At 39.7% G+C, this 16,957-nt stretch overlaps 1 protein-coding gene and 1 long non-coding RNA gene across 4 annotated transcripts in view; one reads left to right on the forward strand and one right to left on the reverse strand.

The window, feature by feature from the left end:
- Window positions 1-16,957, forward strand: part of LOC145528702 (uncharacterized) — a 40,563-nt gene that overhangs the window by 18,576 nt on the left and 5,030 nt on the right. The window lies entirely within an intron of this gene.
- HTR2A (5-hydroxytryptamine receptor 2A) overlaps window positions 4,492-16,957 on the reverse strand; it is a 64,412-nt gene continuing 51,946 nt past the window's right edge. For all 3 annotated transcript variants that reach the window (XM_081547415.1, XM_081547416.1, XM_081547417.1), the window contains one exon: window positions 4,492-7,746. In XM_081547415.1, coding sequence (XP_081403541.1) covers window positions 6,947-7,746 — 800 coding nt within the window. In that variant the 3' untranslated portion in view covers window positions 4,492-6,946. The remainder of the gene's footprint in view (window positions 7,747-16,957) is intronic.

Genomic DNA, 16,957 nt, shown 5'->3' on the forward strand with positions numbered 1-16,957 from the left:
TTACTGACTATAATGATACCATTTTCTATTGAGGAAGCGTAATGATTTTTGAAAGTGAAAGTCACTCAGTCGTGTCTGACTCTTGGCGACCCCATGGACTCTACAGTCCAAGGAATACTCCAGGCCAGAATACTAGAGTGGGTAGCCTTTCCCTTCTCCAGGGAATCTTCCCAACCCAGGGCTCGAACCCAGGTCCCCCACATTGTAGGTGGATTCTTTACCAGCTGAGCCACCAGGGAAGCTGACCATGACTAATTACCAACTGAATAAAACACTTAAGTAAGATCTTGACCAGGTGTCTTTGGCTCACCTTTGATTTCAGTTACCCGCATTGCAGAGTTCCAAGTTGTCTCCTACTGCTGGTGGAATTGGGTCCTAATTGTCTATAGTATCCTTGATACCATACCCTTAATTAGACTTTTACATCTTCCTTATTTCTTTCTGCTTCCTGGCATCATTTCCCACATAAACAACCTCCATCCCAGTCCTTGTCTCAGCTCTGCACTTGGGGTCACCTCAACTAAGACAAGATCATCTGAATAATAGCATATTATTACCTTTCAATATTTGAAATCAATGTAAGATAGGAAGTACAAATCGTACTTTTCTCTAGAAGCCAGAATAAACACCCTTTTAAGACCTCATAATCTTAATTATAAATAAAAACTTAAATGACCTTGGCTCATTTTCAACAAAAATCTAGCTTTTAAAAAAGAGAGCTTTCTCTGCATTGTGCATTCTACATCTGTTTGGGCTTTGAAATTTTAACCATTCAAGGACTTGAATAGTGGGAACATTTGTTCTTCAGGGAGCCTGGAGGCTGTTTAAAAGAGCAACTTGATATCTTGAAACACCTAGAAACTACAAAAGAGGGGCTGACTTTGAGAAAAATGCCACAGCAGAAATCCTTCCTATGGATATCAGACTCTTGGTCTCATACCTTAGAAACTCCTGAAATCATTAACAACTTGATTTTTCTCATAAGATTCCCATATAAAAGTTAAAGCTGTCTTTTATTTGAAATTCATCTAAAGAATTTAAGAAAAATGTGTGAATTGTGGGTTCCAGAATATTCCTTGCACAGGAAGTTATGCCTTGGTTCATCAAAGCCTTGACTGGACTCCCTAGCACTCAGAGAAGCATAGCCTTAGACTCTGCAAAGATCATTGACTCTAAGTATTCATTATTCACTTGAGGCTTCAACTAAGACCAAGGTCAGACATCAGCAGCAAATGTAGGTTTTCTGTCTCAGTCTTCTGCTCCAGTGGAATCACTGCAAATCCTGAGGTTCCAACTGGATGTGAAAACTCCCCGTAACATTGTTGGCCCAGGTGGACATCTGGTGTTAAATATCAAAAACAGATAACAGAATCAAGACTGATGGAAATACCACTAAGGGAAGATGGGAAAGCTATTTGTTTTTGCAAACTGCCTGCAAAATGATAAAATTTCTCATTTAAAAAATGATAAAAATTAACAAAGAAGTTCTGTTCTGTTGCATATTTACTGCGAGAAAAGGAGTATTTCCTGCCACATCAATAAACAAGGATGTCATTGTCATCAGTGATTGCAGCCTTCCACTGTGCGCTGGTGAGCCCTGAGGAAACTCAGGAAGGAAATCTAGCGGCTATCAGACTCCAGCCACTCCCTATGTTGAGCCCTGAGGAAATTTCAGATGTGAAAACACAGGACACTGGCCCCAGATAGCTGACGTGTGTACCAAAGGAATGATTTCAGTGAGCCCAGTCTCTTGCATCTTCCAATACATAGAAAAGTGCTAAATTCCTTAACTTGACATATCTGCTTTGTTTATTTAACAGTAAGTTTTTGATGTTCCTGGCTACCTGCCCTTTGTTGCAAAACTCCTGTACATCCTAACTCTTCCCCTCACCTCCTTGGAGCAGTTTCTCATGGCTATCTGAAATGCGGTATCCTGGGCTGCAGTCCTCATTCTGCCCCAAGTGAAACTTAACATGCAACGCTCACATTGTGCAAATTGTTTTCAACAACTGGGGAAAATATCCATTAAGAGAAAGCTTAGCAATATTATATTGTTCTCAGTTTAGAATGACATAGTTAAAGTCACAGATGTTTCTTTCAAAACCATCGTTGTTACTGTGGATTAAAGCTCAGCATTAAGTTATAAAACTTTATATAAATTACGAAGTGTCTGAAGGCACCTGTTTTTCTGTGAATCATTTGAGCAACACCAGGAGGATGTTTCTCGCCCTCAGATTTCTTCCCGCCTTGTCTCCCTTGTGTTTAAAATGTTTGCCTTTGGTTTATCCTCATGGTGGGCAGCTGAAGGGATCTGTGAGAGACAATGAGTTATCAGCTTGAGTTACTTATTTGTTGTTGTTTAGTTGCTCAATCATGTCTGACTCTTTGCAGCCCCATGGATTGTAGCCTGCCAGGCTCCTCTGTCTATGGGATTTTCCAGGCAAGGATACTGGAGTTGTTGCCATTTTCTCCTCCAGGGGATCTTCCCAACCCAGGGATCGAACCCGCATCTCCTGCATTGGCAGGTGGATTCCTTACCACCGAGCCACCTGGGAAGCCCAAATTACTTCTTAGAATTACTTACTAGCACTCCAGAAAAGAGGAGAAACTAGAGGAAATGGTGCATAATGTAAATAAGTTTTGATGTAAATAGAAGAAAACCAGTGAAGGGAATTCTCCACTATGTTAAGAACAAAACAGAAACAAATAGTTGTTAAAAATGAGAAGCATTCAGAGAAAGGATAGTAGAAGCTGTTGAATAATAATGTTGCTTAGCCCCCAGTTTTGTCTAGAATTTGCTCTGATGGCTAATAATGTATAGAGGCTTTTTTTTCTTTTTAATAACAATACATCTACAACATTTATATAGTGTTTCATAGGTTATCAAGCACAGCCATAGCCATGATCTCATTTAAGCAAAGTGGTTAGTTAGCCAACATAAGTACTAGTAGTTCCATTTTAGAGACAATGAAATTGAGGCACAAGGACTGACTTGTCCAAGTTCAAATAATCAGTGCACAGAAAGCTCAGATGGGAACTCGCATCTTTTGCTTCTAAGTCCAGTGTTCTTTCTCCTACACCAAATTGAGCAGGGGAGAGAGTTTCTGCTTCAGGGTCAGATGACCCAGGCTTGCACTCATCACTTTTGTTGCCAGCTGTGTGACCTCAAGGCATGTTACTAACCTCTCTGAATCTCAGTTTCTCCATCTGTGAAAAAGAGGGAATAATAATACATACCTGTAGGCTTGTGATGATTCCATCAGGTGAAGCAAGCAAAGCAAACAACTTACTGCCTGGCACAAGACAGGTTCTCAATGCATGGAGCTGGAAATACTTGGAAAAGATCCTTGCTATCCCTACTTCCATTTCCCTACATTTAGAGGTGAAATGATGAATCAGAGCAACTTTCCTGTTTATTCAATGATATAGCATCTCTACTTTAAATAATTCTTGAAACTAGCTTGTGTGAAAATGTGTGTGTGTATGTACCTGTGAATGTCTTTGGGTACACCTGTATATGTGTACCCACAGGCAGGTGTACCCAGAGGTGGGACCAGATATAGTGATGAAACATGGAGCATTTGTCTGCTACAGATAACTAGAAACTGGACCATCACCATAAATCTAACTCAGTTGGGAGGGTCCTCGTTCTTGTGACTGAGCTCCAGAAGCACAGGCTTTGTACTCTCAAAATACCTGGATGGTACCTGGAGCTCCCAGCCTGATCACTTGGGAGGTTTCAGGCAACTCTCTTTACCAGATATAGCTATAGACTCACAAAACTGCCTTTATTTTTGAGTATACTTTATTTACAATTATTTATTCTTTCTCAAAATCGATTTAGCCTTGATTAAAATCATAACATAAAATAATCTTCACTCTATGTGTTCCATATGGCATGGAATAATTTAACACTTTATAAACATGTTTCACTGATGCAAAAGTGGAGAAAGCACCCTTTGCAAAAGCAGCTATAGTAACTTAGTTCAATTTTTCTATGATAGCACTTTAAAAAATGACCATGAGATGGTGCTGTGCCCAAGTAGATTAAGCATGTTTTAAACAGGTTTCTCTATGACACTTAGTTCTTTTCTTTAAATGTGGAAGAATCTACTATTCAACTTAAAGTAAAATAAGACTGGTCACTCTACTTAATATTGACTAGGAATGAGTCTTTTAATCACAGATCCATAAATAAGTCAAGGACTGTTTCACTGGAGTAAGAGGTATGTTAAAAAGCCTTGGTGGGAATTGCCCGGTCCAATGGTTAGGATTCCCGTGCTTTTGCGTCCAATCCCTGTTCGGGGAGCTAAAATCCTGCAAGCTGTGTGATGGGGCCAAAAAAAAAAACACCCACAAAACTTAGCTATCCAAAAGTCCCCAGACTTAACAAAGAGCCCAAAATTACCATTTTATTTAGGATCAATCAAGTATGTAAAAGGAGCATTGCTTTCATCACCCTCATAGAATTGTGTTAGTCTTCCCACAAAATTAGGTTAACTTCCAGTTTATTTAAAGAGCTGACACCTCTGTTACATTTTAATCTGCTTTGACAGCAATGGAAGATCATAGAAACATTAGAACATGAAATTCACATTTAAATTGACATGATACAAACATGCACACATGTGTATATACTAAATGTTTTCAGTAATGACTCTTGCTTTCCTCCATATAAATATATAAATATTGAATAAAGTGCATGGGACATGTCTGTACAAGTATACAGGTACATGTTTGTCTATATACACTTGAAGAGATAATTATGGAGAGAAAAACATACACATTTGTAATATATATGTAGTCAAAAGACATATCAAGCAGTATTTATGTTCATTCTGACCAAGATTGAGTATATGGGTGTAGAATCTGTAGTCTTTACTATATAATGAGATGTGCAGAGTTATAAACTAAGGCAAAATACATCAGAGCAGAGACTTTTTACCTTTGTATCAGTTAGTATGGTAGAATCATTAAAATAGTTCAGTTCAAATGGAGCTTAGATATTAGCAGCTTACCATAAATTCTAGCTTTGAAAAAGACACCTTTCAATGTACTTAAAAGGACATAATTATTAATAGGATAGCCCTAAATGCATTTCCAAATTACACAATGGTATTTCCCACATTCTTTAGTTTTCAAATAGAGTTTTTTTTCAAATGTTGTAGGGCAGAAAACTATTTTTGATTCATAGAGAGGCTTCAGTATTGTAATAATAACATATCTAACATCTATTCCAATAAGAAAGTGTGATTTAACTTAGAGTAATGTAATATTAAGGTGAATTAACTGTTGTTCATCTCTGTCTCTTTAGCAAGCTTTCCTACAAAATATTACATTACTACTTTTTTAAGGGTAGGGAGTCCAGGGTCAGTGAGTAATAAATGAGCTTGTTTTTAAGAAAGTGGAGCAAAAATTTCACTCAATATTTGGTAGTCAGAGTTGGGGTCAAGGTTGAAGTGCGCATTCCTAAATTTATTTGCAGATTTTGACCTTCAGTGGTATTTTCCCCCTCCTTCATTTGGTCGGTATTCATGGGCAACCAGTCAGGAAACTAACTAAGAAGACGATCCTCAGAGTAGAAACAAACCTGTTTCTGAGCCAGATGAGAAAGAAATAAATTCAACTGGTTCTCTAAATGTCTGTTAATTACTATGTTTGATAAGGATCATTGTAATTAGGTTATTTTTCTTTAAACGCAAAGATCTCGTGTTAATTGTTTTTATAACTTTATACCTAGGGCATTTCTTCACACATAGTGTACACTCAATCACCGACTGTGAATCCAAAACTGAGCAGTTTTAGTAAATAACATACATTGATCTGAAAGCATTGATTTACCTGATGGATGCCAACAGGAGGGTCACTGCGTTTTACAGAGTTGTCCCAAGACCCCATGGACTGGCATGCTGCAGTCCATGGAGTCACAAAGAGTCGGACATGACTGGGCAACTGAACAAACAAACCTAAGACTCTATCTACTGCTGTCAGCAGCCAAAAAACCTGAGTTTGTTCCTCAATCCTGACAGTTCCATCAATACTGCTTTACTGCTCAGAGGAGCGCATGCACAATGTAGTCATTAAAGGGCAAGATACCAAACACTTCTATGGTGCTGTTTAGGAGAAGCAATTTCTAGAAATGTATCTGAATGTTTGATTATCCTTTTGCTAGGTTTACCTAGTAGAGCAAACACTAAACAAGACCACATTGGAAATTTAGAATAAAGCACAAGTAGTAGAAGAGAAAGCAGCAATAGTTACTAAATAACATTTAAAATCTTGTTCACTTCTGAGAAGAATTAACTTGAAGTGCAGTAAAAGCCAGCAGCTCTGTGAATATTTCAAAATGGCATCTATGAAAAAGCAGGAATGAAAAAGTTGTCAAGTATTTCTTTTAAGTATCATAGCAATACAGATTTCATAACACTGTCCTTAGTGTCTTTTTCTTGTTGTCATTCAAAATATGTATCATGGTAAGTTTTAAAGAGAATTTTTCTTTATGTAAGAGGCCATTATATGTAACCAATATTTCACTATTTAGAGCTATTTTTATTTACAGCAAAAGGTACCCAACTCATGCTATCAATTAACAACATAGCAGCGAGGTTTCCACTTGAAAATAGAAGATAATTTAGATTTATTTATGGCCTCACGGTAATTATACAATAAAGGCTAAGTACTTTAAAGACACATCATTTAAAATGTTAAAAATAATATCCTAAAGCTCACAGCTGAAATGCTGTCAGAATATTTTTGAAGTGCACATTTTGTGGCATTGAACCCTGCTTTTCATTGACAGAATAAAATGAGGCATATAGATATTATTGTTGGTTCCACTAGACTGGCCTAATTTTCTCCAGTCTCCCAATTTTTTTCCCCTCCCAGAGAGGGAAAATGGACTCCATGTTGCCCTCCACGGTTGCCGCGGCAACCATGTCTGTGTCCATCAGACACAGCTAACCTTTTCATTCACTGTGTTGCTACTGTCTGCAGGAGCATCTTCTGAATGCTCTTTTCCGAGAGCAACCATAGTGCAGTCATTATCTGCCGTCTTGTCATCTTTCTTGGAATTCTTTTTTGGTCCCATTTGGAGTTCACTGGACTTGTAGGCCAAGGCCGGGATAGTGTTCACTAAAATTAACTGCAATGGTTTTTTATTTTCCTTGTACTGACACTGAATATACCTGGAAAAGGCCGACCTGTAGGTCTTATTGAACAGTGTATACACCAGCGGGTTGACTGCTGAGGAGAGGTAACCAATCCAAACGAACACGTTGAGCAGGGCTTCGATGACATCCCTGTTGCAGGACTCTTTGCAGATGACAGCCATTATGTTGGTGATGAAGAAGGGGCACCACATCACCACAAACAGGAAGAAGACGATGCCCAACACCTTGCAAGCCTTCTGCTCATTGCTGATGGACTGCATAGTCCTCCTGCCGTAAGAGCCTGGCTCCCTGTGGATGGACCGCTGGAAGAGCTTTTCCGAAGACATGGAGCTCTGAGGCAGGAAGCTGAAAGAAGCTAATTTGGTCCGTGTTCCAGGATCACTCACACACAAAGTGGCTTCTTTCTGGAGCGACTTGATGGTGAGAAAGTAAGTGATCACCATGATGGTTAAGGGAATGAAAAAGGCCACGAAAGAGCCAATCAGGACAAAGTTCTCATCCGCGAGTAAGCAACTCCCTTCCTTAAAGACTTTGGAATCGTCCTGGAGCCCAAAGACTGGTATTGGCATGGATATACCTGGAGATGGACGGAAAATGAGCCACGATTAAGGAAGTGAGTATATGAAGGCAAGAGCATTACGCATAATGGTGGCTGTTAGAACAATTTTATATCAGCGTTGTTTAAAAGCTTAACATATACTTTCAAAGAGAATTAAAATTCCCTTGGACTTACTTATCTGTTTCATTAAGTATACATTACGTAGTTCCTTATATTTATATTGCCCTACATAGACAATCCTTTACTTATAAAGAAATAGCAATAAATTAACTTTTCTTATGCTATGTTTTTCTGATTATAACATTATACTTATTGATTAAAGAAGAAACAGACTGAGACAAAGATATTAACTGAAGAAGAAACAGACTAAGACAAAAAAAAATGACCAATGATGCCATCAGTCAGAGATAATCATCATTAACAATTTGATGATGTTTATTATAGATATACATACACACACCATGCACACACATTTAAAAACAAATTCAGATTCTATTTCATGTACAATTCTATAACTCTGTTTTTCACCTTATGCATCATGAGCATGATTTATACAAATAACTTCATAAAATTAAAAACTTAATGTATTTCTTTCTAGAAAATTAGGAAAATGAAAAAAAGTAACAAGTTACAAATAATAACATGTGTTCTTGCCAGTCAGGGGCACCCATAATTTGCTTTTTCCATAGTTTTAGTTTTCCATTTACATGCATATGTAAATATATGTATATGCAGACAATATTTTATGTATAACTTTAAATCTCAGTTAATGTTAAATCATAAAACTGCATCCATTTTTAAGCATTTTTGAAAAATATGATTTTCTAATGTGAATTTAAAGTAACTTTAACCTGTTTTGATTCTTTTTTTAAAAAAGCTTTTTATTATGGAAAACTTCTGACATATACAAATACCACAACACAAAATCCAGCACAATGAGCCCATCACCCAGCTTCAACAATGATCAGCTGGAGGCCAATCTTGTTTCACCCATATCCCCACCTGCTGTAACCCTCCCATGTTATTTTGAAACAAATACAAGACATATCATTCAATCTGTAAATATTTTTGCATGTGTTTATGAAAGCCAGGCACTCTTAAAAATCCTGATATTATCATGATACCATTCCCATTCCTACATAGAAATTTAATATTTCTCTAATATTATTAAATACAGAGTTGGTATCCACATTCCTAATGTCCCATAAAAGTTATTATATATTTTTTATAATAATTTTATAAGTAAAGCATTCAGAAGGGTGGATTACAAACAAATTAGCAGCCACGGGCTTTTCTTATTGACAAATATAAGATTTGGGGACAGAATGAGCCAAATATATGGGAATTTGAGTCCATGGTCAAGTTGCCTTTTCACTCAAATTTGGGGAACTTTTAGAGTTGTTAGGCAGAGGAAGGAGCAGAGGGAATAAAGGCAACAGTTGGCCTCTAATCATGCTAGTTTCTCTTCTGTGATGTTACGACCAGATGGCCACCACCATCACTGTCCAGTTTTGGGGAAGTGGGAATGTCTTCCTTTACTGGTCTGGGAATGGTTAGGCCAGGAAATCATGTGTTTGTCATAAAGGAAGAATCAGGATGATGCAGAAAGAATCAAATATATATATATATATATATTTTTTTTTTTTTTTTAGTTGTTTTTTTTTTTGGCTGTGCTGGATCTTCATTGCTTTGCATGGGCTTTCTCTAGTTGCGGCGAGCAGGGGCTGCTCTTTGTTGCGGTGCACAGGCTTCTCATTTCAGGACTTCCCTTATTGTGGAGCACAGGCTCTAGGTGAGTGGGCTTCAGTAGTTGCAGTGCACAGATTCAGTAGTTGTGGCTCATGGACCCGAGAGTGCCAGCTCAGTAGCTGAGGTGCACGGGCTTAGTTGCTCTGCATATGTGGAATCTTCCCAGACCAGGGATGGAACCCATGTCGCTGACTTTGGTAGGCAGATTCCCATCCACTGTGCCACCAGGGAAGTCCTCAGATGCTCTTTGTAAGTTAGTTTAAGGTTGCTTCCTTCATGAAGGGTAGAAACCACAGCAGCACCCCAGAGAAAGTCAGCAAAAAGTTTCTATCTCCTGCCCATGTTTTCAGCTCCTTCAGAACTATATAACAGGGGGTGCCCTGGTCCTTGCTTCTGACCACCATTTAGAGTCTAATAAGTGATCACAAACCAGCCAACAACAGTTTCATTCCCATGCCAGGAGCTACTGCTTGCTTGACTCTTGCTATCCATGGAAAACTTCCACTGAGTTCATCTCCATCCAACCAGGTATCGGACTGTCCTAACCTCACGTCACCTCACACTGGCCATTCTTGCAAGGAGGGTACATCAGCTTGAGTTATTGTAATGCTGGATGCAAGTCTTCCTCAGTGACATTGGCCATTATGGTCACAGACTGAACTGACAGTATCTGTCACTTGCCTGTGCAAGGCCATCCCAGGATTCTTGGAAGGTGGAGATAAATGACATCAGAACTATTCTTAAGGACACTTGGTGTGCTTGATGACTCTTCATTTCCTTCATTCCTCTCTGTCCCTGGCCTGTTTCTGGGAACATGCTGTAGGCCAAGAAGAGACGGAAGAAATGTGGTTCCAACAGGAACATCCTCTGAGATTTTTGGATACAAACAGTTTTACTTATCCTTCAAAAAACTATTTTTTAGAAAAAAATACTTCCTTTTAATTGGAGGATAACTGCTTTACAATATTGTGTTGGTCTCTGTCATGCATCAACGTGAATCAGCCATAGGTATACATATGTCCCCTCCCTCTTGAACCTCCCTCCCACCTCCCACCCCTTCCTACCCCTCTAGATCGTCACAGAGCACTGGGTTTGAGCTCTCTGCGTCATACAGCAAATCCCCACTGGCAATCTATTTCACACATGGTAATGTATGTGTTTCCATGCTACTCTCTCAATTTGTTCCACCCTCTTTCCCTCACTGTGTCCCCAAGTCTGTTCTCTATGTCTGTGTCTCCATTGCTCCCCTGCAAGTTGAGATGCAGTTTCTAAGAAGAAACCATGTTTTGTTTTTCTAGATGCTTGCACTATCTATAGAAGGTGTTTCCTGTATTGATCTACATGATATTTGTTAGTGTAGTTGTTCACTACTTAGAATGGATGCAACCAACATGCTTCCATGGATGTGGTGAGGATAAAATGAACCAAAGATGCAGAGTACCTGGGACAGTGTTCAGTGCACAGTAGACGTTCTACCAATGGGAGGTAAACACAAGAGCAGCCTTTTCCCAGGATTATTCAGATTAAATACATTCACTTGATTTTTCTCTAATTTTGTCATATTTTGCTTTGCTTGTATATTCTGGACTTTATGAAAAAGTGAAAGCTGCTCAGTCATGTCCGACTCTTTGTGACCTCTTGGACTGTACAGTCCATGGAATTCTCCAGGCTAGAATACTGGAGAGGGTAACCTATCCCTTCTCCAGCAGATCTTCCCGGCCCAGGAATCAAACCAGGGTCTTCTGCATTGCAGGCGGATTCTTTACCAACTGAGCTATCAAGGAAGCCCACTTTAATGTATAATAGATCTTAAATCAAAAGAAGTTAAAGAGACTTTCGGATATTGGCTCTATAGTTAATAAATAATGATGTCATTATCTTCTGCCAGGGTGATAAAGGGTCTCAATCAGTTTTAATTTTGTCCAGCTAGAACTGTTGACTGCTTCTCTAATGTGATGAATTATAGCCATTACAATTTGTCATGATACACATAAACAAAATACCAACCATCAAAAAAAAGTGTATGATTTTGTTATTCAACTCTTAGCTGTGCATTTTCCTGATTAATACAGAGGAAGTCACCACCTTGAGAGCCTCTTGCCCTATTTGTTTGTGACCTGGTAATTTATATGAGTGGCAGTTCTCAATTAACCAGAATATAGGATTGTTTAAGAGACCAAATTCTTCAATCATTTTCAATCATTTGGAATTCAGATGTGTGTCCTTGTTTGGGGAGAAGACATTCTCTCTCCCTCTCTCTCATACACACACCCTTCCAGAATGGCCCAACTTCTGTGGTCAGGGAGGGAGAGGAATGATCACAGAAGCTGAGATTCCTCCATTAGGTCAAAGTGGGTGGGGCAAGAGGCACAGGTAGGTCATCGACTCGGGGGACCTTGGTTAGGAGGGGCAGAATGAAGCTGCTTAGGTCTTTAAATGGCCATTCCTCTTTTCATGTGACAAAAACACCTTGCATGCTCTCATATACCATTCTTTTCAGTGCCTCACTCATAGCAGATGGGAAACAAGGGTTTAGGGAGAGACTAACTATACAGTTAAAGCAATACTCTGTAAAAGAGGGGGAGGAATTTTACGTCCAAGAAGCAGAACACTTAGAGAGACTTTGTGGACACAACAAGCAATTCAAAAACGCTCCTACCAAGAGAGATGGAGACGCTGGCAGACAGCCAAGACTGTGGTTAGAGCCATCTACAGTGCTTTAATTTTCTGGTTGCTTTGTTTGGTAATAGCTGCTTTTGAAGACGTGAGATCTCCTCTCAGATGAAATTTCTGCACATAAAGCATTTTCCTTTATGAACAGACAGTAGTTCGAGCTACTCTGCATTTTAATATATTTTTCTGAGGAGTGGAAAACAGCAAACGAAATTTAGTATCAGTATCAGATCCTCCTTGCTTATTGCTTATTTCTTTTTATTAAGACTAAGACAATGAAGTGAATAGGAAACTTAGACACCCAGGAACATGAAGGCTTCAGCTGGTGATCTTGCTCTTAGGGTAACCCTGTTTAGAATTTGCATATAAAGTTTGCCCCTCTGGTTAACATCTTAACACAGTCAGGGTGAATGGCCTTAACTCTGCAGCACTGACTGTGAAAAGCAAGCTTTATTCTCAGTCCTAGATTTTTACACTTTAATATCTTGGGACTGAAGATATTTCTGAGACAGTGTTTCCTTGTGAAATAAGAAGCAGAGATTCTTTGATAGGGAGCCAGTGGGAATCCCCAGGGTCTTAAAGACCAAATTTTGGTTCATAGGTTTCTTTCTCCTGAAACTACTATTCTTCCTTTGCATTTTAATACATGAGTTTTTTTTTTTTTTTAAAGTAACAGGAATGGATTTACTAGCAGTTTGAGAGAAAGCACTACACATGATAACTGCAGGCTACTCATTATACTGTAGGGAGAGAGAGGTTGAATATATAGGCCAACCGGGGCTGGGACTTACCATCCTTCTAGTACAGAGCTTCTAATATAGCTCTGAGCCTGCTCAAGAGTTGCTGAATTCCTTATAAATCTATGGTCTGCTGACAAGGCAGGTGTACGTAACAGTGAAAGCCAGATATGCATGTCAGTTACCCAGGAAATTGTATGTTTCTTCTTAGATAAATTCTGAATTTCTCTTTTTTTTCCTTAAATAATCTTATTTATTTATCTATTTTTGGCTGTGCATGGTCTTAACTGCTGCTTGGGCTTTGCTCTAGTTGCAGCGTGCCGGGGCTGCTCTCTGGTTGCAGTACACGAGTACACTGCGGTGGCTTCTCTTGCGGTCGATGGAGCGCAGGCTCCGGGGCTCGTGGGCTTCAGTAGTTGCAGCACGTGGACTCAGTAATTGTGGCTCCCGGGCTCTAGAGCACAGGTTCAATAGTTGGGGCACGTGGGCTTAGCTGCTCCACAGCATGTGGGATTCTCACAGGTCGGGGATGGAACCCATGTCTCCTGCGTTGGCAAGCAGATTCCTTACCACTGAGTCACTAGGGAAGCCCCCTGCATATCTCTAATAATAAACTGTAGCTTTTCAAAGTAGTTTTACAGTAATTCATTTACTCTGAATTGATTTTATTTTTACAAAATTGTAAAAATGTTATCCACACTGCCCTATAGGCAGATAAACATTTCACTTTATAGAAAAACTGAGGTTTAGCAAGCTTAGGTAATTTGTTTAGAATCACAGCAATTCAGGGGCAAAATCAAGACCTAGTCTTAGGTTTTTCAGTTCTTATGGTTGATTTTTTTTTACCTGCTTATTCGTTCCTTTCATGGTAGTTATAACAGTCTAGGACTGTATCAGAGGTCCTTAACATTGGTTGTAGGAACATGGTGATAGCCCTAAAATTTGCAAAATTTATGTGTATGTACATTGTTTTAGAGAAGATAGAGCCTTCATCAGATTATCAGTAAAGTTCCTGCTCCCAAGGCTGTTAATAAACCCTGAATTATATCAGTGCCCTACTTACAGAGTACACACACACACAATCCCCAATGATCCTCTGTACCTTGACGCTTTCTTTTTCATTCTTTAATCTCAAAGTCGAAACTTTCTCTAGTGAGACATTATTTTTGACGCCAGACATATATTTTAAAACTGAAATTCTTATAATCAACACCTAGTTTCTTTTTTATATTGCCATTATTCTCAACCTCGCGTGCATATTAGAATTACCTGGGGAACTCTTGACAATTTCATCGCCCGGGCTCCATTCCCAGAAGTTCTGACGTTAGTTACTTTGAACAATACTAATGCTCAGGTCCTGCCGGGACGTTATTATTAAAACAAAGGAACACCTAGCTGATCTTAATCTACAACTGGTGTCAAGAACCCAAGACGTATAGGATTAAAAGTGCAGTAAAGAGTGTTGATTGTGAAATAAAACCAAATCAAGTAAAATTTAACACTTCTGCCCTTTACCTTCATTCAATAAATCTATTAATCTTCCAACAGACTCAGGCCAACTTCCTGCAGCAAGCAGCAAGGCAGTGTGGAGACTGATGGAGAGGAAAAGAGACCTGCCCTTTATTCCTCCTTCTTGAGCAGTAGTTAACTGGGGGATAAAAGTGTTGAGTGAGGTTATTATGTTACGCCCAAAGTCTTTGTCTCAGTTCTTTAACTATTATGACTAAATGTCCCAAAAGCCTTTCAAGCTTGTATTCTGCCCCAGTCCATATACGATACTGGGAAGAAATGCTCCAAGTCCGCCTGCGGTACATGCAGTTGTGCACTCATCACCTGAGCTGGTGGCCTTGGTTCCCTGTCCTTGCTTCCTAGAAAGGTGACCTCTTGCTCTTCTGACCCTCACTCCTTTTCTATTGTGTTTATAGCTCAGAAGTTGTGCTTTTTTAAATTTAATTTTTATTTTATGTTGGTGTACGGTTGATTTAGGGCTTCCCAGGTGATTCAGTGGTAAAGTATCTGCCTGCCAAGGTAAGAGACGTGGGTTCGATCCCTGGGTTGGGAAGATTCCCTGGAGTTGGAAATGGCAACCCACTCCAGTATTCTTAACTGGGAAGAAATCCATGGACAGAGGAGCCTGGTTCATCAGGTTGCAAAGAGTCAGACACAACTGAGCAACTAAACAACCACAACATATTTGATTGTAAATCAACTAAGTATACAGCTAAAGTGCTTTAGTTATACATATACGTATATCCATTCCTTTTCAGATTCTTTTCCTCCGTAGGTTATTATGGAATACTGAGTAGAGGTCCCTGTGCTATACAGTAGGTCCTTATTGATTATCTGTCCTATATAATAGTGTATATATGTTAATTCCAAACTCTTGATTTATCCCCCACCCTCACCCCCGATGAAACTGTGCTTTTAATGTGACCATCTTGCACTGAACGGTCGAGAGACTGCATTCTGACTTGTTGAAGGTGTATTTTCAGCTGTGGATAGGACACCTGGAAGTCCATCCAGGTACCTCATCCCAGGCAGATCGGTGTCTACCACCACCTTCTTCACCTGACCATATGTCATGAAGCCCAGATAGGATCTGAATGATACAATGGAATTTGAAAAAAGTGATCAGAGTCTCATTTTCCTGTTGAAATCACAACGAAGAAACTTTTCAAATTCTGTCATTCAACTTGTTATCTGTATTGATAATAAGTGGACATCACACTATCCATCAACGGAAAAGTGTCCTTTTCTAGCCTGTATATTTAGCCATGTGCTCAAGAGCAAAGGTTTATTTACAGAATTTTATCTCTGCCCAATATGCCTCTTCGAAGAACTATATCTTTTCTTCCACGTGTTTAAAAAGGGATAGATTTTGGAGTGATTCCTCCTGAAAGCTTGAAGGGTGAATCTCACATGTGACAACTCATTTCAGGGCCTCTGGGCTTAGAAGGCATGTGCAGAAGCAGTGTCCCTAATGCTTGAGCCCACTCTATAAGATCTCTGTGATCCGGTCTTAATGTCATTATTCACCTTTCTGGATTCTGACACAACCATGTGGTGTTCTCTGTCTTCTTTATGTCATGTCTTGAACTGTTCAGGAGGGTATTACATGTGGCTTGACTCTTCAGCTAGTAGATCTGCCTGCTCCCACCTGTGTCCAGTGGTGTACTTGGGACATGGTGGTGTCTCGCTGCTGGAGCAAGGGGTCCCATTCTGTGTACCTGCAGTACCTCGGAGGGTTACCTATTAATCCAGGCCCAACTTGTGGAATCACAGAAGTGCATAGCAGGAGAGACTCCTGAGGGCACAGGCCTTGGAAAGAAGCACATTGTAGGAGGGAAATACCGAGAATATCTGGGGATGCAGGGTAGAGAGGACTGTGGTGTCTATAGCACATTGAGTTGTTCCTAAAAGCCTTGAGCACCTCAGGGGAAGAAAGATGCTCTGTATGCAGAATCTGGGAGGTACAGTCTCACTTCTCCATTTTGCCCCGGACCAGTTCCAATGCCATTCCCTCCCCTGAAATGCTCTGCCAGCCCCTGGGGGGCTCCAGAATTTTTCTGTAGCAAGGACCTGGTGTGGCAGCTGGCTGGGTATATGGAGCAAGGCAACATGTCTTGTGGCTACATTTGTTTTTACTTTGACTGTATGATGATTTGGGGGTAATCTGGAGGCTGTAGATGGAGATCATAGTCATTTGATGGAGATCAAATGTAGACCATAGTCTACATTTCTTTTTTTTTTTTTTTAATAAATTTATTTATTTTAGTTGGGGGCTAATTACTTTACAATATTGTAGTAGTTTATATATCTCATGACATCATTCTTTTAAGACACCCCTGATATGAAGCCTTCCCCTAATTATTTTTCTCTAAAATAAGAACCTTTTTCCTTTATAGACCTTTATGTGTACGTGCATGCTCAGTTGCTTCAGCCATGTCCAACTCTTTGCTATCCCATGGACTGTAGCCCACCAGGCTCCTCTGTCCATGGGATTCTCCAGGCAAGAATACTGGAGTGGATTGCCATGCACTCCTCTGGGGGATCTTCCCAACCCAAGGATC

Source organism: Giraffa tippelskirchi, chromosome 12 (genome assembly GCF_054371585.1).
Source record: "Giraffa tippelskirchi isolate mGirTip1 chromosome 12, T2T-mGirTip1v1.2.pri, whole genome shotgun sequence".
Classification (NCBI taxonomy): Eukaryota; Metazoa; Chordata; class Mammalia; order Artiodactyla; family Giraffidae; genus Giraffa; species Giraffa tippelskirchi.